General features: G+C 46.5%; 1 protein-coding gene across 1 annotated transcript in view; it reads left to right on the forward strand.

Annotated features, from left to right (window-relative positions):
• COL6A3 (collagen, type VI, alpha 3) overlaps positions 1–21300 on the forward strand; it is a gene marked incomplete at its 3' end in the record, with an annotated part of 31662 nt that overhangs the window by 9997 nt on the left and 365 nt on the right. Inside the window, exons 3-19 of the mRNA XM_009705104.1 lie at positions 426–1028; positions 3848–4441; positions 5763–6329; positions 8964–9584; positions 10734–11333; positions 11946–12536; positions 12944–13561; positions 15227–15573; positions 16061–16139; positions 16490–16635; positions 18030–18122; positions 18483–18536; positions 19573–19644; positions 20616–20642; positions 20760–20804; positions 20910–20963; positions 21092–21154. Coding sequence (XP_009703406.1) covers positions 426–1028; positions 3848–4441; positions 5763–6329; positions 8964–9584; positions 10734–11333; positions 11946–12536; positions 12944–13561; positions 15227–15573; positions 16061–16139; positions 16490–16635; positions 18030–18122; positions 18483–18536; positions 19573–19644; positions 20616–20642; positions 20760–20804; positions 20910–20963; positions 21092–21154 — 5174 coding nt within the window. The remainder of the gene's footprint in view (positions 1–425; positions 1029–3847; positions 4442–5762; positions 6330–8963; positions 9585–10733; positions 11334–11945; positions 12537–12943; positions 13562–15226; positions 15574–16060; positions 16140–16489; positions 16636–18029; positions 18123–18482; positions 18537–19572; positions 19645–20615; positions 20643–20759; positions 20805–20909; positions 20964–21091; positions 21155–21300) is intronic.

Genomic DNA, 21300 nt, shown 5'->3' on the forward strand with positions numbered 1-21300 from the left:
CACTCTCTGGCACGATTCAGATGGCTCCACTGCAGATAAAATAAGCAGGTGATGCTCCCTCTATCTCATGTGCCAGCTGCCTGTCAAGATTTCTCCTGACTGTTTGCCTGCCTTTCTTGTTTTGACGTGTGTGTGCATTTTAATATTAAGTTTTATAAACAATGCAATTCTTGCAACTCTTCAACTCTTCCGTGTTTTAGAAAGGGGAAACATTCAACCAGATTTCTTATTAGCCTTCTGCTAGAACCTAAAAAGAACCTAAAAAACAATTCTGTTCTGAAAGCAAGACCCTTTTAAAGGTGTTGAGAGTAGCAGTACTTCAAGCAAACAAGAAGTCCTAAATGTTGCTGAACTGTTGACGTAGAATTGATGCGCAGAGCGTGGTGAAGGCTTCCGCTAACATTATATTCATGTGTTACTTGCAGTTATTGAAGTGAACAAGAAGGATATAGTCTTCCTGATAGATGGATCAACTGCTTTGGGGACTGGCCCCTTTAACTCAATTCGTGATTTCGTTGCCAAAATTGTCCAAAGGCTGGAGGTTGGACCTGACCTGATCCAAGTCGCGGTGGCACAGTATGCAGACACTGTGAAGCCAGAGTTTTATTTTAACACCTACCAGAGCAGAAAGGATGTGATGGCTAACGTGAAGAAAATGAAGCCCATGGGTGGCACGGCACTCAACACTGGCTCGGCATTGGACTTCGTGAGGAACAACTTCTTCACCAGTACTGCTGGGTGCAGGATAGAGGAAGGGGTGCTCCCCATGCTGGTGCTCATCACTGGTGGTAAGTCCAGGGATGCAGTTGACCAAGCCGCGGCAGAGATGAAAAGGAACCGGATAGTGATCCTTGCCATTGGGTCGAGAAACGCCGACCTGGCAGAACTTCAAGAAATTGCCCATGAGAGAGATTTTGTGTTCAACCCAAATGACTTCCGCGTTCAGTTCATGCAAGCCATCCTTCCTGAAGTGCTGTCACCTATCCGGACACTCTCTGGAGGACTGATTATCCAAGAACCACCATCAGGTAATAATTACCTTTTCCTAATTAAGGAGATAGGGTTTATATGTTTGTCAACTCTTATTCTATGACATGTAGAGATAAGGGGGGGAAAAAAGCAACAAGCACATGTTTCAGCATAGCTAAATGTTGTCTCTTTAATTTGCAAGATGTGCATGAACAGATCAGTGAATTTGGTGGCGCGGTTGTTGTCACAGCTTTGTCGTTCCTTCCCGGAGATTTTTGTCCCATACCATATTTGTCACCAACTTTTAAAGGCCTGGACGTGGAAGACATGCTTTACTAGTTAGATCCTGAAATCGTTCAGTGGAGGCTTTTTCTCTCACTTAGGGTTTGTGTAACCTATGAACAGGACACACTGTGAATGTTATAAACTCTTCCCCAGTTTGAAAATCATCCATAGCAGCATATTTGCTCAAGAAAGCTTAAAAATTTCTTCTGAGTGTAAAGAAAATAAGCAGGTTTGCTCGTGGAGATGTTCAGAGAAAGCTAGCCTGACGCTGTTGAACTGAAACTCACCCTTTAAGAACACATTTACAGTTTTCTTATAATTTACTCAGCTCAAGCCCTAAGAGGTGTACGAGACTATTGCAGTGTTGATTTTCATTTAATCTGTTTAGAAGATGATCCAAACCCTCGCGAAGCCAGTGGATTCTTTTTACTTGGTTTTGCCATTGACATCAGTAGACTTTGGAAGCCATCCAATTCCTAGAGTCATGTCTTTTGAGGCAACTTCCCCTGCACTTCAAGAGGTGTTCTAGCTACAGAGAAATTTTATACCAAATTTCTCAGGATTTCTTCCCGATAGAGATGCTTGAGGTTGAATTAATGTTGCGTTAGATCATATTTGAACCTTGCATTTCTGTCTCATGGCATATAAACGTTAGAGAAACAAGACTTCTTCCAGCTCCCGATCAGGTCAATAGTGAGATTCCCATTGGCTTAAATGGGTGTCAAACCATATCCGTATTTTTTCTAGTTTCCCCAAGTAATTTAAAATTATAAACCTCAGCGCAAAAGAGACTGAGTTTTCAGAAAGGATCCTTAAAGAATTAAAGCCTATGACCGTTTTACATAAAGAACAGACATTTTAAAATCAGTTTGCCGATACTTGTCCTTAATTAAGATGAATATCACGGGACTTATCATTTAATAAGCTTTTTTTCAGAATGTGTTTCCTGCTAATACAGTTTTGCATGGCTATACACCAAACCTGACTATTTTATTTTTCAATGTAAATTAAAAATGTTCCTATACTTCCTTGTTCTTTAAAGCTCATTCATGCAGCTTCTCTTTTTTTCTAGTCCTTTCACTCTACTGTACTCACAGATATTCACATACACAACAAGCAAGCAATCATATCCTACCCCATAAAATTACTATTGTTGGTAACATAACTGATTTTGACGCTGGGTAGTCTGTTACATTTCAACTAGATATTGTCTCACCCTGGGCCTTGAATGGCAATTTTCTGGGAAAAATTAAATATACAGAAAGCCAAGACAATCTGTAAAATCTGAGAGAAATGCCTGTACTCCAAAAAGCCCTCTTCTCCCTTTTGGTTTTAATATCTCGGTATTTATATATTTTATTTATAGGACAGCAAGCTTACAGGGACAAGGCAAGCTAGAGAGATGGATTAATATAGCCATATGCCCATAAGTAAATGCTTTAAACAGGAAGATAATTAACAGAATTAGCAACGAGCATAAATATATTCTCAAATAACTTATTTGGAGGAAGACATCCAGGGGGGATCCATTGGATAAGACCACTCATCAGTTCTCTAAAGTTTCAGCATTTCGGTCTGTCATCTGGACGTGACCTATTTAGAGCAAAAAGCACTGGGAGATGTGGTAGAAACATCACTTTGGGGTGATGTTGTAGATCTGTGTCTTGGGGCTTAGATGCCCAGGAAGGATTTAACCTTAAAAAGGAGCCGAGAACTGGCTGGTTACTGCCCAAAGTGGGAAATTTCTCCCCCTTCAACAGCCCACAAAATGGATGTCTACAACTGCAGACATCAAAATGCAGTTTTCTGCATCAAATGCAGATGTCAAAAAGGCAGGTGTCTCAGGCAGCCGTTGCCACCTCATCTGGACCGGCTTTTCAAAGCCTATTGGTAAAAGCTATTTTTCATACCCACTCAAAAAACCAACCAAATTGATTACTCGGCAGAAGTGTTTTCCCATGCGAGTGGAGCCTAACTCTGCGCCGCGGGGCAGCCACTGCCGGCTCCACAGCGTGACCATGGAAGTCACTGCAGGGCAGGACATAGCTCTCCACATCTAAGGATGTACGGGAGCATCCCCGCAGATTGCTTAATAAGGGGGTGATAACACTGGGTGTCAAAGAACACTTTAGGTGCCAGAAAGCAGAAACGTTCCCTAAAGCTTCGTTGGACAGCCTCGAGTAAATGCGTGGCGACTTGCAGATAAGCAAGGCGTCTGTAAGCGTAATTCAGTGTTGCTCCACCAAAACCAAGGGAGCTGCCTTTTGCCAGCTCAGAGCATGCAACTCTGGCCCCAGCAGCCGTTCAAAACCTCTGCTGTGACAGAGGCTGAGCCCTGTTGACAAACCTGACTTTTAAAAGACTTTTCAATACAAGTCAGAAACCTCCCCTGCCCAATTTAGTCATTTCCAGCAAGGTCCTCGTCACTTCTGTGCTGATCACCCTCTTTCTCTTCTCTTTTTCTCCCCTCTTCCTCCTAACAAGGTTTACATGCGTGTACAGCGTATGCTGTATGCACACATGAAAAAAAAAATTTCTATTTTTGTTTTCTGTGATGTCTCATGTTATTTTCTGTGCTCTACTGCAGTTCAAGTAACCAAAAGGGATATCATCTTTCTTTTGGATGGATCACTCAACGTCGGAAATGCCAACTTCCCCTTTGTGCGTGACTTTGTTGCCACCCTAGTTAACTACCTTGATGTCGGCAGTGACAAAATCCGAGTTGGCTTAGTGCAATTTAGCGACACTCCTAAAACCGAGTTCTTTCTATACTCGTACCAAACCAAACCAGACATAATTCAACGTATGGGGCAGCTGAGGCCCAAGGGGGGGTCAGTGCTGAACACTGGCTCTGCACTGAACTTTGTGCTTTCGAATCACTTCACGGAAGCCGGTGGGAGCAGAATAAATGAACAAGTGCCGCAGGTCCTAGTCCTGGTGACGGCAGGGAGATCTGCCGATCCCTTCTTGCAAGTTTCCAATGAATTAGCTCGGGCCGGAGTGCTGACTTTTGCTGTTGGAGTTAGGAGTGCGGATAAGGCAGAACTTGAACAGATTGCCTTTAATCCAAGAATGGTATATTTTATGGATGATTTCAGTGCTCTGGCAGCTTTACCCCAGGAGTTAAATAAGCCTATAACAACATATGTTAGTGGAGGTGTGGAAGAGGTTCCACTCGCCCCAACAGGTAATACCTACCTTCCTTCATGTTCACTGCAATAAGTTAATCTTGTTTCTCTTGACTGTTTGTTCCCAATGTACACCTTCACATCTGTCCAAGGCCTCGAGTCATCAAAGCGGTTAGGGCTGTGTTTAACCACCAATATGTGGCTTGACACTGGCAGCTCTTAATTTTGTTCAAATCATTGCTAGCACATTTTAAAGACAGCAGAATTTTAAGTCTTTTGCCAGGTGAGGACCGAAGGAGGATCCCAGTGAGTCTATGCCCACCAGTCACTTACTCGGGCGTTCCCTTTCAGTCGCCATAATAATGTCACAACCTGTAAACACATCATCCGCGCTAGCTCAGGCAGCGGGACCCTGCACGTTTGGCCACAAGGAGTGGTGTGGAAAGATTAAAGTCGTGCCAAAGTACAGAGGAGCAGAGGTCTAGCCAGGTACAGGTGGTCGAATCCTTCCCCAGAGCCACTTTGTCTAAGTGCTGTTATCAGGCTGTTACAGAGGCTGAATTTGACTCCAGATATTCAAAGTTATCCTCCAGCATTAAACCCAAAAGCTGTTGGCAAGTATAACCCTTTTTAAACAGGTATTTGCTCATTAATTCCTTTATTGTGGCTACCTGCCTATGAAGACGTAAGAACAACCAGGACTGTTTAGTATGGAAAGGAGACCGTTAAGATTAATATGAAAGATGTTAAGACACACAGATATGAGATGCTTGGTTTTGCCTTGGATATTCAATGAGATTAAAAGGGCCTCAAACGGAAACAGGTAAAAGGTTTTTTTGTCCTCCCAAAGTCATAACTCGCCTATGGATTTAGATGCTCCTTATGATGCAACTGGGAGAAGTACTTTAAGAGAACACAGAAAATGCTTTGTGTGTGTATGTATGTATAAACTAATGTCTATTTGTTATCTACTGAGCCTTTAAATAGAAAAAAAACCCCAAAACAACCCTCCACTGCTGTTGTACTTCCTGCCTGTATTAGCAGCGTATTGCTAGACCATAAACATCACTGGCCTAATCTGAAACAGCAAATTAATGATATGACTGATACAATGCAATACAATATATGACATGACTATCTGGTGCCTGAATTTATCGAGTCTTAGGCTAGAGGTGACCTTGCTTCCCCTGCTTCCTCAGATAAATAAGTCAAAGGTTCTGTTTAGTCCTGTAGCCTTTGAATAATTTGGCAATGAAAATCACTTGCTTTGCATATTGAAACCCAGCTAATTTGCAGAGAAGCTTCTAGGATGACGTTTAAGAAGAAAAAATGTCTTCATATCTTTTTTTTCCCCTCTTTTCATTTGTGAATTTATTCTAGAAAGCAAGAAAGATATTTTATTCCTGATTGATGGCTCAGCCAACCTCTTGGGTAGCTTTCCTGCCGTCCGGGACTTTGTACACAAAGTCATTTCTGACCTGAACGTGGGTCCCGATGCCACACGAGTAGCTGTAGCTCAATTCAGTGACACCATCCAAGTTGAATTTGACTTTGATGAACTCCCGTCTAAGCAAGACATGCTTCTCAAGGTGAAAAGGATGAAGATAAAAACGGGGAAGCAACTGAACATCGGAGCTGCTCTAGATGAAGCTATAAGGAGGCTGTTTGTGAAGGAAGCTGGAAGCAGGATCGAAGAAGGGGTTCCTCAGTTTATGGTCCTCCTTGTTGCTGGGAGATCAACTGATGATGTGGAGCAACCATCAGATGCTCTGAAGCAATCTGGAGTTGTGACCTTTGCTATCAAAGCCAAAAACGCTGACCCCGCCGAGCTGGAAAGGATCGTTTATGCCCCACAATTCATTCTGAACGTTGACACCCTCCCTCGGATTTCAGAGCTTCAGCCAAACATAGTCAACCTCTTGAAAACTATCCAGCTTCAGCCAACAGGTACAGGGACCCCCGGGGTTTCCAAGAGGCTGAATGACACCACTTACATGCCCCGCTCCATTTGGTAACTAACTGGGGCAATTGGGGCTGGTGGTGTTTAAAATGATCATGTAGAAACTCCTATTGTACTTGGATTTCCCTCTGGTCAGACCCTGATCCAGCAAAACGTTAAAGTCCAAACTGAATTTTAAAGATAAGTAAGCAGAAAGCCTTTTGTTCGGCTGCAAGAGCTGCAGTAGGTGCTGCTACTAGTGTACGTACAACGTGGTACAAACCTGAAATAACAGAGTCCTTGCCCCAGAGATCTTGCATAAATTGATGTGCAATGCTGGGCAAGGGCTAGAAGAAGCAAATAAAGGTTTGTCTCGATTTGTCTTTCCATCCTCCCTTTTCTGGAGGAGTGGTAGGGAGTAAGGAGCACTGCAGTGCGCGGGTTTCACTCTTTCTTTGTTATTTCTTATGGGATATGACGGCAGTTTCTGCATTTTGTACCTACACATCAATAAACTAGATGCTCTTGACTCAGTTACTGTAAAAGCTGAGGACATGAGTATGGATTAATTGAAGAATTAAAAAAATAATAAAAATAATCACACGGCCACAATTATAAATTCACACTGCGGTATTGGAAATTATGCATGTCCAGCTGCGTGATTTCCTGAGGCAGTCCTAATTTGAGAATTAACTTGTCTCCCAACAGCAGGTGGGGAGAAGGAAAAGTGTAATAACATCTACGTCATCTCTCCGTAAAAGTCCTGGGCAGATGGACTTAGAATCATAGAAACATAAAAAAGAAATAGGGCTGGAAGGGATCTCAGGGTGCCATCTGCTACATACCCTTATCTCCAACAGGTTCTTCTTGTCCAGAACCAGCTGACATTGGTGCAATCTGTTCTGAAAACTCTTTGGTGGAGGAGATTTCCCAGCCTCCATAATTAATCTGTTCAATTGCTTTTATCTGCATCAGTAGATACTTCTCCTTAATGTCAGACCTCTGCCTTCCTGGACATAGTTTAAGCCTTTTACATCTTCAGCTCAAGAAGGATACAGATGTCAGCTCATTCCCATGTTTTGTGTGACAGCCTTTCATTTCTTTAAGCTTGCCATGTACATCTTGTCTCAGTCCTCTTGTCACCAGTTGTGTACCCAGTTCATTCAACCTTTACTTGTAGGTCCTGTAGGTTTTCTACCTTTCGCCCTTGTCTCTCCAAGGTCAGCCTGCTCCAACTGACTGATGCATAACAACGGTGTCATTTCTGACCCCATCCTTTCCATGTGGAGTCATTGCCTTTCCTGTATTTGTGCAGCTTCTGCCTCAACATAGACTAGTGCTCTTGAATTGCATCCTCCCTTTTCAAACCATTTCTGTCTTCTCAAGATCATTTTGAATCCCTTTGACCACCAAGTACTGTGAATAATTGTGCTAATTCCTCACAAATAGCTGCATCCACCTACTTTTCCTAGTACTCTCGGCTAAAAGACAACCACCTCATAAGAGTACCCGTATTTTTTTTCTTCTTCATCTGCTACTCAGACACTTTGGATAGGACTCTCTTCCCCTGCTCTGGCACTTCAGAGGAAGTGTATGAAACTGGGATACACCAGGCAATGTCTGCTCCCTCTTCCTACCACGTTTCCAACATTCCTCTTAAATAATAGACTTGATCTGAAGTCTACATTAAGACTTCAACTGCCCTTGTTAATTCTTTATATGTCTAGCATTTATAAGCAGATATTTAAGATTTTCTTCAGAGGGACACGTTATGCACTTGCTTGTCCCCCTTGACCCTGCTATAAACAAGCCAACGGCACTTTTGGGGACGCCATCCGTCAGCTGCTGTGTTTGAGAGGCAGTAATGTTTTCTGCTTGGCTGAGCCAAAACTTTGCAATTCTGTTAGTCAATAGCTGAATATGTCAACAGTTCTCTGATCTTCCAGACTTCATGGCCTTCTTTTTTTTAAGAAAAGAACGTTTGGTCACAATTAGCATTTTTCTGTGCTTGAAGTTGGTTAAAAAAAAAAAAAAAATCAGTGTCTAGCGTTTTAGAAAAGCATTTCAGCATTTTCAGTTGGATGTCCTTTCCAGCAAATTCTTATTTTGTCTGAGCATATGCAGGATTATTTATTTCTAAGTTCAGTGATGCCTCAGAAAAGCTTTTCTCTCCCTCTCTTCACCGTCTCCCTGTGAGCACCCTCTCTGCAGTATGCCATTTTGCTCAGAAACTCAGTTTTCTCTGGGATTAAAAGACATCTGATGCCCCAGACTCTTGTTGCATATTGCAAAGCCATGTGCCAGTTTCCCAGCCCCCCTCAGGAGCAGAGGGCTTCTCCCAGCCTCAGGTAGGAGATGGCACCCAGAGTCCCTTGGCATCCTATTTGCTATGGGTCTATGATTCTTTGACTCGGTGGATAAGGCATGGCACACACTGCACTGCGGTTTCCACCGACTTCCACCCATCTACCTCTTCGCCAGGGATTGCATCCGATGGCAAAGGAACCGAACCAGCCGTCCTGACACCTCGCTTTCCCCTCCCTGAGCTTTTGTACTCCTTTGGTTCAATATATGTGGGGAATAATAATCACTGCAAAAGAGAATCTCATTTATTCCCCCCTTCCCTTACTTGTCTCAAACAGTAGTTGAGAGAGGTGAGAAGAAGGATGTGGTGTTTCTAATCGATGGCTCGGATGGTGTCAGAAGAGGTTTCCCTCTACTGAAGACCTTTGTCCAAAGAGTTGTTGAAAGCCTGGATATCGGTCGTGACAAGGTCCGTGTTGCCGTCGCACAGTACAGCAATGTCATACAACCTGAGTTCTTACTTGACACCCATGAAGACAAAGCAGATCTCATCAGAGCCATCCAGGAGCTGAAGATTATGGGAGGATCTCCTCTGAACACTGGAGCAGCCCTTGACTATCTCATCAAGAATGTGTTCACGGTGTCGAGCGGCAGCAGGATAGCGGAGGGCGTCCCGCAGTTCCTGATTCTGCTGACCGCTGACCGGTCCCAGGACGATGTAAGGAGGCCCTCGGTGGTCCTGAAGACGAGTGGCACAGTGCCCTTCGGCATCGGGATTGGAAATGCCGACCTCACAGAGCTGCAGACCATTTCCTTCCTCCCAGATTTTGCTATCTCTGTGCCTGACTTCAGCCAACTGGATACGGTGCAGCAGGTCATCTCGAACAGAGTCATCCGACTGACCAAGAAAGAGATAGAGTCACTTGCCCCTGATCTGGTTTTTACATCACCCAGCCCAGGTGAGAAGATGTTTGTGTCTGCACCGAGAGCCAGCGGCAAAATATGATGTTTAGTAACATCATGGTTGCAACACAAACTGAGAAAAGCAAAGATGGTAGATGGTCACGGTTAAGACTCCCAAGTCCATCTTGGTCTCACTGTTGGTGTACTTAGCGTTGGTAGGAGCTGTGTAATTAAGCTGAGCCACCTTTAAGCCCATTCCCTCAAGGTGGTCCATGTTGTATCCACATGGAAGACCCACAAAGTGAATGCTATGACCTTAATCTTATTTTAAGTTGATGGATTTTAAGTCCATGCTATTCCTCCTGGAATGGAAACTGAGTCATTTAGATGCTACAGGGACACCTTCACACCACTATAAATCAAGATCAGCTTTCTGCTAAATGTAAGACCCGCTGACATGTCTTACTTTTGCCACACTCATTCACTGGGGGAAGGGAAACTGGAAGCAGGCATCAGGAAAAGGATCAGATCTTCCATTTCTGGTCTCACTTGGAAAGAAATCCAGCCAGTGTATGCCTGGGATGAAGGGTACCCACCCCAGATCAGTCCCTTTGAAGTCCACCATCCTACTCCATCTGTTCCTTCCCTTCAGAGCCACCCTGCTTTCCTCCATCCCCATTTATCAGTGTGCTCTTCAGTGATAATTCAGGCTCTGACCTGAATTACCACTGCAGAAAACATTTTATTAGGAAGCAAAAAGTCTTCCTGGAAAGGCAGAAGCTGAGAGAATAATAGGATAGAAGCTTTCCTAGAGGACAAAGCCAAAGAAAGAGGGTGGTACTGAGTGTTAAACAACTCCAGGCTGCCTGGCAACCTGCCCTGAGTAAGGAGCATCACCAGGCTATGTTTCCTTGGGTGGAGATCCCACGAGGATTTATTGTTGCAGGCTTCCCCTGCTCCCTCTTGCTTCCTTTGCTCTGGAAGTTGTTCTTGCACTGCCTGGGGATGCACCTAGCAGACTGGTCCTGTCTCTGGGTTGAACCCTGAGCTGCCTGCTGGGTCTCCCAGGAGATATCACAGGCAACGAAACAATGAGCATCCTCCCCATGGCCAAAGGCATGGGCCGGTGATGTAGATGATGAGCTTAGCTGCTCTCCATAAGCAATGCCTGATGCATCTTCTGACCGCTGCCTTCTTTCCTGCAGCGGGTGTTAGGAGGGATGTCGTCTTCATGGTTGACGGCTCCCGCTATGCCGCCCAGGAGTTCTACCTCATCCGTGATCTCATTGAGAGGATAGTGAACAACCTGGACGTGGGCTTTGACACCACCAGGATTTCCGTGGTCCAGTTCAGCGAGCATCCTCACGTGGAGTTCCTGCTCAACGCCCACTCCACCAAGGACGAGGTGCAGAGTGCCGTGAGACGGCTGCGGCCCCAGGGTGGCCAGCAAGTGAACGTGGGGGAGGCCCTTGAGTTTGTGGCAAAAACCATCTTCACTCGGCCCTCTGGGAGCCGCATAGAGGAAGGCGTCCCTCAGTTTTTGATCATCCTCTCCTCCCGCAAGTCCGACGATGACTTAGAGCACCCATCACTCCAAGTCAAACAAGTGGGGGTCGCACCTATGGTGATTGCGAAGAACGTGGAACCTGAGGAGATGGTACAGATTTCCCTTAGTCCTGATTATGTGTTCCAAGTCTCCAGCTTCCAGGAACTGCCCAGCCTCGAGCAGAAGCTGCTGACTCCGATTGAAACCCTGACTGGGGACCAAATCAGACAGCTGCTGGGAGATGTGCAACTCCCCGTAGGTAAGGCTTTGTCAATACCAGCTACCTCTGGGTTGCTATTCAAGTAAATATTGCTCAAACATGTAAATAACTTCTCATCCCTTCTCTATAAACCAAGGTTTTCCTTAGTTAAAAGCAAAGGTGCAGCACATGTACAGTTTTAGAAGGAAACTTTTAGATATGTGGAAATTAGGCCCAAGCACCTAGATATATTATAACTTATGATTTTCAAGTCAAGTACCTAAATACGTTACCTATTTTGATTTTCAAGTCAAATACCGCAATGTGTACAATTGCCAATTCCCATTTAGCAGCTCTCTAGGAAAGAGACGTAAATCTGGGGCAAAACGAAGCTGGAAACATTGACAAATCCAGAGAAGAGTGTTAATGAATGAAACAGATAAGGGTCTGGGTAATGCATGCTTCGAATATTAGGCAGACTGTTAACGCACACATGCACACTTGCGTACAAGCCCTTTTGGAGAGGCTCCCCAAAGCACCGGGCCTAAAGTTGGCTAAAATATGCCACGCAGTTTTACACCACACGAGAGCAGATAGCACAGAAATCCTCCAGCAAAGCTTAAGTAAAGACTTGGCACACAAATAATTTCCCCTCTTCTTGCTTCCCTGCAGACGTTTCTGGTGATGAAAAGGACATAGTCTTCCTCATTGACAGCTCCGACAGCGTTAGGCCCGACGGGCTTGCTCACATTCGGGATTTCATCAGCAGAATTGTTCAGCAGCTGGAAGTTGGGCCAAACAAAGTGCGAATCGGTGTGGTGCAGTTCAGCAATAACGTCTTCCCTGAGTTCTACCTGAAGACCCACAAGTCCAAAAACGCTGTCCTGCAAGCCATCCGCCGCTTGAGGCTTAGAGGGGGTTCCCCCGTGAACGCTGGCAAAGCCCTAGACTACGTGGTGAAGAACTACTTCATCAAGTCTGCGGGGAGCAGGATAGAAGACGGGGTGCCCCAGCACCTAGTCGTCATCCTCGGAGACCGGTCCCAGGATGATGTCAACAGGCCTGCTAACGTGATCGCTTCAACGAGCATTAAACCTCTGGGTGTCGGAGCCAGGAATGTGGACAGGGGCCAGCTGCAGGTCATTACCAACGATGCTGAGCGCGTGCTGGTGGTACAGGACTTCACGGAACTCCCAACTTTAGAGAATAAGTTGCAGAGTATTCTTGAAGAGCTTCCGATACCTACAACAGACACCCCTGGACCTTTAGGACCTGGTAAGACTGTTATTCATCCTGTAGACTTTTCTGGACAGAGCACAGATAGAATTTGTATGATGAGAAAATGATTCCATAATAACACCTTTTGATTCCCAACCCTTTAGTCGCATTGATTTAAAGAACACTTTGAAGAAGATTTTGTTGAGCATAGGAAAGAATAGAATTAAATTTGAAACGAGATGCGAGTGTCTATCACATAAACAGGTGATGTTCAATGAAGTGTAGTAAGTGTTGTATAAAACCTTTCCTCTTGTACGGATGTAAAATCACGCTAAACACCGATGAAACTAAAAAGGTAGAAAGGAGAGAGAAACACAATGCTACTTCACAAAGCGCTAAGCATCTTAAATATTACAGATGCCACAAACAGTTATTAATTAACTGTGTTTTCTTTGTAACCCTTTCAGTAGGCAAAAAGCAGGCTGACATTGTATTTTTGCTGGATGGCTCCATCAATCTGGGGAGAGATAACTTCCAAGAAGTTCTCCAGTTTGTCTACTCCGTGGTGGATGCCATTTATAGGGATGGCGACTCTATCCAGGTAGGACTGGCCCAATACAACTCGGATGTCACTGATGAGTTTTTCCTCAAAGACCACTCCACCAAACCTCAGATTTTAGATGCCATCAACAAAGTCATCTACAAAGGCGGCCGAGTGGCAAACACCGGCGCAGCCATCAAACATATCCAGGCAAAACACTTTGTGAAGGAGGCCGGCAGCCGAATCGACCAGAGGGTGCCCCAGATCGCCTTCATTGTCACGGGTGGGAAGTCCTCGGATGACGGACCTAGTGCCTCCTTGGAAATCACACAGAAAGGCGTCAAGGTATTCGCGGTCGGCGTGAGGAATATTGACCTGAAGGAAGTCAGCAGGCTGGCCAGCGAAAGCGCCATGAGTTTCAGAGCAGCCACAGCCCAGGAGCTGTCGGAGCTGAATGAGCAGGTCCTGGTTACGCTGGAAGCTGCTATGGAGGAGAAATTGTGCCCGGGAACGACGGACGTTACAAGAGGTAAGCACGATCCTTTCATCGTGTGCTCAGGTCATTCCCGAGGGTGGCTTTTAATATCCAATGCGTTTTGATGGACTTGTCCAGCCTGCTCTTGTGCTTTGCCTATAGCCTGAGGTGCAGCATGGGCTCAGACCTCCTCCATGAGCATGGTGGTAGGCTGCAAACCTTTGGTATCAGAGCTGCCTGTTCGTGTGCTTCAGCACGTGACCGACTGGGGTATCGTCACCGCAGAGATGCCGTCGTGGTGGAATAATTTCAGATACGACAGTCAGGCACTAAATCACTGGCCTGCTACCAGAGCATTGGAGGGGCACCTTTATTTAGCTGCATTTGGACTAAGTCTCACTGCCTTCCTCCTCAAATGTGTAGGGATGTGATGCCAGTATCATGTCGGCAGGCCAACTGGTTTAGTGCCAAAATGAAAAGCGATGGTCCTTGTTTTGCCTTCTGTGTTTATAACAAGCCGATTGGACTTCTTGGCCATTCAGTCCCTGGCATGCACGTTGTGCTGGAAAACAGAATTTCTCTTGCCAGATCATCCAGGATGCTCTCTTGATCTCGTGACAGGTATAACAGAAAAAGCTAGGGCACGAGTGGTTGTAGTTTAAGGTAAAATTGCCTTTAAGAAGGAATCCCATGATCCGGTTGCTTCAGAAGCCAAGCGAGGGGAATTGGGGTGAGTAAGCGAGTTGGTATTGCTGTCAGACCAGACTCCCAGCAGCTGGTTTAACTTACTACAGTACAGCAAGTCCTACTCCCAGCACAACTGACCGCGGCTCAGACCTCTGGCTTTTGAGCAGAGGCATCTCCCGAACCCCTGCAGGAGCTGAAGGAGAGCCACGGCAGCCCTGAGCCCAGCAGCAGCTCCAGTCGAGATGAAAAACTGAGTGCAAGGAAAAGCAAACCGCTTCTGGTGGTGACCACGACTGCTTCCTGAGTGTGGCACCGGTGTGACTAATATCAAAGAAAATCCCTGCTTGAAAGTCTCCGTAGGTTGCAGGAGATGTTAAATCCAGATGAAAGGCATCCAGCAGCCTGATTTCCCTGTGCCCCAGACCAACGAGCAGCTCGATGGCTGCAGGGTGGCTCTGAGCCCTCGCTAAATATTCCTGCAGAAAGGTAGACTGTGCATCACATCGTTAGCTCGAGCTGAGCACCTTCAATGCCTCTTTCTGCCCTAATTCCCAGCTATCTCATACAAATCCTAGCTATACCTTTCAGGGTCTTGAGATCAGTCACCTGGTTGTCACCTCCCTCTACATCCCTGTGCCTGGAGGACGGTCACGTCAAGCACAGGTAGAAGGTGCATGCACACTGTACAACTACTGACAGGTTTTCACGCCATGGAGGAAAAACAAAAGTCTTGGCGGCTTGATGAAAATGCAAATTTCTGTCGGACTTGGTTTAGTCAGCTCCTCCCAATGCTAAGCAACAATTGCACAGGAAAAAAAAAAAAATTAATAAAACGCAGATTTTCCCAGGTTATCATTGCTAAGATGAAAGGAAGTAGAAGGCACTTGTGTATCTAATGGTGGCAGTTCTTGACGCAGAGAGTGTCTTCTGTAATGACTAAGACAATACTTAGGAAAGTCATTACTTGAAAAGCAATTATATTTATATTGCTCAACAGTGACGCTCTCCTCTTTTTCTGCATTTCCCTTTCAGATTGCGACTTAGATGTGATACTTGGCTTTGACGTCACGGATGTTGGACCTGGCCAAAATATATTCAATTCCCAGAGAGGTCTGGAGTCCAGGGTCGAATCTGTGCTGAACAGAATAACGCAGATGCAGAAGATCAGCTGCACCGGCAACCAGGCGCCCAACGTCAGGGTAGCCATCATGGCCCAGGCTCGGGGAGGACCCGTGGATGGACTGGACTTCTCCGAGTACCAACCTGAGCTCTTCGAGAGGTTTCAGGGCATGCGCACCCGTGGGCCCTATTTCCTCACGGCGGATACGCTGAGGTCCTACCTGAACAAATTCAGATCCGCCCCCTCCGGCAGCACCAAGGTACGTCAAAACCAAGGCCACTGGGATGGTCTTGGCCAGGAAAGCTGACTTCTGATGTATTTTAGTTGGTAAAGCAACTGCAAATTTATAATAATTTTTTAAAAATTATTCATTAAATAAATTTATTCATAATAAATTTGGTCACTTAAGCCCTACTTGTTTCCTGCACTCTCCCTGCATTGTCAAGGTCCTCTCCTGACAGCTGCTGAGCATCGCTGCAGCCAGTACCTAGGAGCACTGCTTGGCTGCAAACTATTGCTTTCCAGATACTTCCCTGGTCATGCTTTAGCAACAAACACCTGCGTGATAAGATGTATAGAAACCTGGCACAGAAACGCAAAGCTTCGTGGCCTGGAAAGGGCGTAGCAATTCCCCCATCTCCTCTCAGATGAAGCATCCCTTGGAAGAAGGCCCTTCAGGTTGCACATTGATTGTGTTTCATACCTGCAATGTTCTGTGTCCCGACATAAATTTGTTTCTCTTCCAGGTCATAATCCATTTCACTGATGGTGCAGATGACTCAATAGATCAGCTGGAGGCTGCTTCGTCTGCTTTGCATACAGAAGGTAACTTTTTTACACTTCAAGGCAGTGATTATAGTCCATGTTAACCTGTGGCCCATTTTACCACCATCTCTCACGAATCCACCAGCTTTTGATAGTAATGAATAAGGATTTCATGACTTCTAAATGGACTTGCTGTTCTTTGTTGCCTTCCTGTGACATTTAGCCGCCTGCTGGCACCTAAGCGTGTGGGTAACTTATAGTGAATGTGCTTGAAGTTGCTTCTTCTCGATTGAATATGCTCCGTTTGCAACTGAAGAGGCAGATAATGACCCGTCCTTACAGGGGAGGGTGTGCAGGCTCTGCAGAGCACCTCGCCCCATCACGCAGCCCCTTCTGCTTCCCCCGCCCAGGTGTCAACGCTCTCATCTTCGTCGGGCTGGACCGAGTGAGCAATTTTGACAAAGTGATGCAGCTGGAGTTTGGCCGTGGGTTCACCTACAACAGACCGCTCAGAGTTAATCTGCTGGACTTGGATTTCGAGCTAGCAGAGCAGCTCGTAAGTATTGGCACAAGCACAAGGAGTGCTGCCTTGTAATGCTGGAGGAAAGCCGACGGCTGGATCTCCTGCGAGGCTGAATTACACCCTCTTGGCTCTGGTCCTCTCCTCTCCCCACCTCACGTCAGCTCTTTTTACAGATGCCACAGCAAATAAAGTTAAGAGCAGATCGTGGCACTGCCTGGTCTCCTTCTCCTGGAGAAGCCCTCCTCCAGCCGAGCCTGCAGTGCATGGAATTAGGTCAAATGGGATGGGATAAGATGCCATCAAAAGTTGCCATGCCAAAAAGCCCGCCCTCCGCCTATATTTATACTGTTGTTCTTTTTAACTTTATGGGTAATGCACTGTCATGCCTTGTCAGTGCTAAAACTCTTGCAGGAGCACTGCTTTCTAGGTTTTTCTTTTTTCCCCAAGTTGATACACCGCCTGTATTTCAGACACCCTTTTAACGGATAAAGGAGTTATCCTTTCTTTTTCATAGATTTACTTCCCTCCCACATATGTAGTCCCTCTCGAGTTCGTTGAGTTAATTTGCTGTCAACCTCCGTATGTCCAGTTGCTCCCAACTTCACATCTGCTACCACCATTGTTAAGCTCCTTTTCCAGTAGATTTAATAAGATCGGGCTTATCCACTGATCCCTGTGGTAACCTTGCTGGGCCCTTCTCCACAAATCAAAGTTCAGCCTCTTGGGAGTGAACCTTGGTTTTGGGGATAAGAGCTAGTCTTCAGCCCATCCCCAAGTTAATTCAGTTGCCTTGGAGTATCCTTTCAAAATGTGAATGTGCAAAGCTGGCAGGAAACGTTTGCAGCCAGCAATGTACTTGGCAAAGAAGGTGATTTTTTTTTTTTTTCTTTCTATTGGATGATGCAAAACCAAGCTGTGATTTCTCTGAATCCGTATCTTTCTTTTTTTTAAAAAATTTTTCCTCTTTGGCTGTGTGCACGCAAATTGTTCTCAGCCTGCGGGTTGCTGGTGAGCTACTCACTGCAACGACTTTCTCGTGGCCTGTTCTACAGCCTGGATTTGTTTCTTTGGAGATGAGATTGCTCTCTTCAGTGACAGGCACCGCTCTGGGGCCTGATCTCCTACTAAATGCTCTCTACAAATTCTGCCCCCATGGAGTTCCCATTGAAACCCTTGCCTCTGATGTCTGAAAAGAGAATGTTGACTGCCGCTTCCTAACCATGCAACCTAACCAGTCTGCCAACACGTACGTCCTTTTCCTGCTTCCTGGGTGTTTGAAGGCAGAGAGACCCCAAAATGCTGCCGGACCAACGTTGTGTTTGGCACAGAAGCAATTGCACAGGCTCAAGGGCTTGCAGAAGTTATGGCGTTGGGGCTCTGCCAGGTTTCTAACACCTTCTCGTTGTGTCATCTGCATTTTGCTGCAGGACAACATCGCAGAGAGGACGTGCTGCAAGGTCCCATGCAAGTGCTCGGGGCAGAGAGGGGACAGAGGTGTGCCGGGCCCCATAGGACCAAAGGTAGGTCACTTCATCTGGAGATGAGCGGGTGGTTGGTTGCGTATGTTGTAATGGGTGATGCTAACGGGGAGGTCATCTCCACTTACCCTCCTATTTTAAAACTGGCCCTGGGCCATGCACTCCCTTTCCTCACAGCCTCTGTGTTGTCAAACAACCAAGAGGGCAGGGACGAGCGGCTGGAAGGAAGGAGTGAAGTGTCTTGTGAAACAATTTAGGGAGGTCAAAGGGAGATGGTTTCTCTCCTTAACTTGTTTACACAGATGACCAAGCAACTGCTTTGTGCAAATCTAGGGCATATCAATTTAGAGGGAGATCACAGAACTATGAAAGAAATGCAGAATCCTCTCTGTTGTCTTCTAGGGTGCCACGGGTGATCTTGGCTATGGAGGCTATCCTGGTGACGAAGGAGGACCGGTGAGTGATTGCTCCTGCTCTGCATGGTGCTGCTCAAATAAGGGACCTCACCATAGTGAAGCATTTGGAGGATTTTTCACTAAATATTTTCTGCTGGGGCTGTGGGTATGGATGAGATGAGAGAGCAAGCAGAACTTTGTGTTTCCCTCACCTGATGGCCTGAGTTGCTGGTCCTAGCTGCTCCTGGGAGAAGGTCAGTAAGGAGATCCTTGAAAGCTGGGGAAGGCATGATGGGGGGAATAACTCCCACTATTTGATGTGACCCAGCTCTGTGCTATTTCTCCAAGGCAGGTGGGAATCTTTGCAGCTGGTCCCAAACACCTGTGAGCAGGGCAAGGTGATTATGAACACAACAAAATCCCCAACTTCATTAAAGCTGCAGCCTGTGCAACGTTATCCGTACCAAACGCAGCTGAAAGATTTGAGTTAGTCCCAGAATGGGACCAAGAAGGGGTGTTTCTAGCCATCACAGTGGCAGACAACATGAGTCCCATGACTTCTTACTTGCACTGTTCCATCCAAACTCTTACTTTGTGAATCCCACGTCACCCCTGGAATAAACAACTCCCCACACATCCCGCCCAGGAGGTGAAGCCGAGGCCAAGGGGCTGGCGGTGTTCATCGCTTTTCCAATAGCACAGGCAGGGGCCCAATGCTGCTGTCAGATATCGCGTGCGATGCAATGTTTTCCTGGGGCTTTAAGATCCAGATGGAATTAGACGTCTATGCAGAGCTCTGAGGGTTTCATCTTGGCATTTCATTTTTGAAGGAGAAGTTTTCTAAAGCTCTTTCATAGCTGAGACTTTGGGAAGCATGTTTCTCTCTCAGTCATGAAGACCTGCAGTTGGTCTCTACGTGAGGAAGGTTGTGGGCAGGAGATGGTGCGGTGGCTAGGCTTTGACTTTTCAAAACCTGATGCTCTGGTTGCTCCTGTGCTTCCAAGCCACCTCTTGTGCTTGCTGATGCATGCAGTTAGCTGAAGAAACGTGCTTAGCCGGCAAACCTTGACCATTGCATTTTCCCCTCCATGCAACAGGGTGAGCGTGGACCGCCGGGTGTGAACGGGACGCAGGGTTTCCAGGGATGCCCTGGGCACAGAGGAACCAAGGTACGTGCAGAAGGAGCATGCACAGACCAGATCCAGAGTCCAGTCGGTGGGAGTCCACCAAGGGCAACTCCTCCTGCTTTAGGATGCCACGCAACGGCCGCCAAGTCCACTTGAGTGGTGGTGTCCACCTGGCCAAGCACCAAGGCTTTCAGCAAATGTCATGGCTTTAGCATTGCTATGAAGAGCAAAAGGGCAGCCCAGTGACCCAGGCTCAATCTGCAGACAAAAGTGATTTATTTTCTGCAGTCTGGCTCTAGTGAAAGGATGTGAGAAGGGTTGGATTTGTTCTTAACACCAAGAAGTGGCGTGTGCATGTCTTGGCCCAGGGCTGGGATGGCGTGTGGATGGAAATCTGCTGTTGGGGAGGAGGGAGAGAAGTCAGCCACGCCTGCTGCTTTAAAGGAGCTTTGAGCAAATGGTTCAGGACAGCAGTCATGCCACAAGCCAGAAAAGGTGGTGAAATGTATAATATTTATGGGAAATATTCAGCGATATTAAGGGGATGTTTCCTACCATTTGCTCTGACCATAGGATCTTCTGGCAGGGAGCAGAGGAGTGCATGAACCAAGCCCATTAGTTGCAGCTGAGATACTGAGTCCCTTTAAAAAGCCATCCAGCCTTGGACAAAGGCACTGAGATCGGATCTGGATTCATGTAAAAATGGGTGCAGGGAGAAAAGAAAGTTGGTGGAGAAAGAGTTGTGGCTAAGGAGTAAGCTATTTTATCGGATCAGCTGGCTAAACCCCATGATGCACGTATTTTATCTTGGCATGAGTGTCGAGGAGGCAGCTGAAGCAGAAGATTGGCCTAAGAGAAACAAGGGACAGTCGAACCCTGGTGCAGCAATCCCTGGCTGTCCTGCCCTGGTTTTGGCTCTGGGTCTGCCACCAAGCACAGCTCCCCTTCCCCACTGCTTCCCATGGCGATGAACTGGGCAAAAGTGGAGTAACGCCCCTTTCTGATCTCTTTAGGGATCTCGGGGATTCCCAGGAGAGAAGGTACGGAGCTATTTCCTCATGTCACGGCGGTGAGCATGAGGGTATGGATGCCCCAGTCTCCCCCTCCCTGTTCCCCTTTCCCTCGGTGAGCATTTGCCCCTCGCCTCCCTTCTGCAGGGTGAACTGGGAGAAATGGGTCTGGATGGCATTGATGGAGAAGAGGTCAGTCATTTTAATTGCGTTTCTCTTTATAATGAGATGCTTCAGTGAAGCATCTAAGAAGTGCCTTGAAAGCAGCAAATATTCTAAAATATTTTTCTTTTTTAGGGAGACAAGGGTTTGCCCGGCTCCTCTGGAGAGAAGGGATACTCTGGCAGGAGGGTAGGCTTTTATCACTTTTACCATGGGGCTAAACGATCATGAAAATGTGGATTTGAGCCAGGGGAGGGTGGAAAGCCACCACGCTCCCATAGAGGCTGAGGACTCAGGCACTCCATCTCTTCCCGCAGGGTGATAAGGGAGTTAAAGGCGAACGAGGAGAACGAGGTGACCGTGGGCTTCGTGGAGACCCGGTAAATATTGCTAAGGCATCTTCTTGATTTTTCCACCCCCTTTCCACCAGTCCTGGGGGTCATCAGCAAGCATGTGCTCAGGCTTATTAAATTATTATTATTATATGCCAGTTGACAGTGGCAGGGGCAGGGGAAGAGCAAGGGGA

Source organism: Cariama cristata, unplaced genomic scaffold, assembly GCF_000690535.1.
Source record: "Cariama cristata isolate BGI_N322 unplaced genomic scaffold, ASM69053v1 scaffold5960, whole genome shotgun sequence".
Lineage (NCBI taxonomy): Eukaryota > Metazoa > Chordata > Aves > Cariamiformes > Cariamidae > Cariama > Cariama cristata.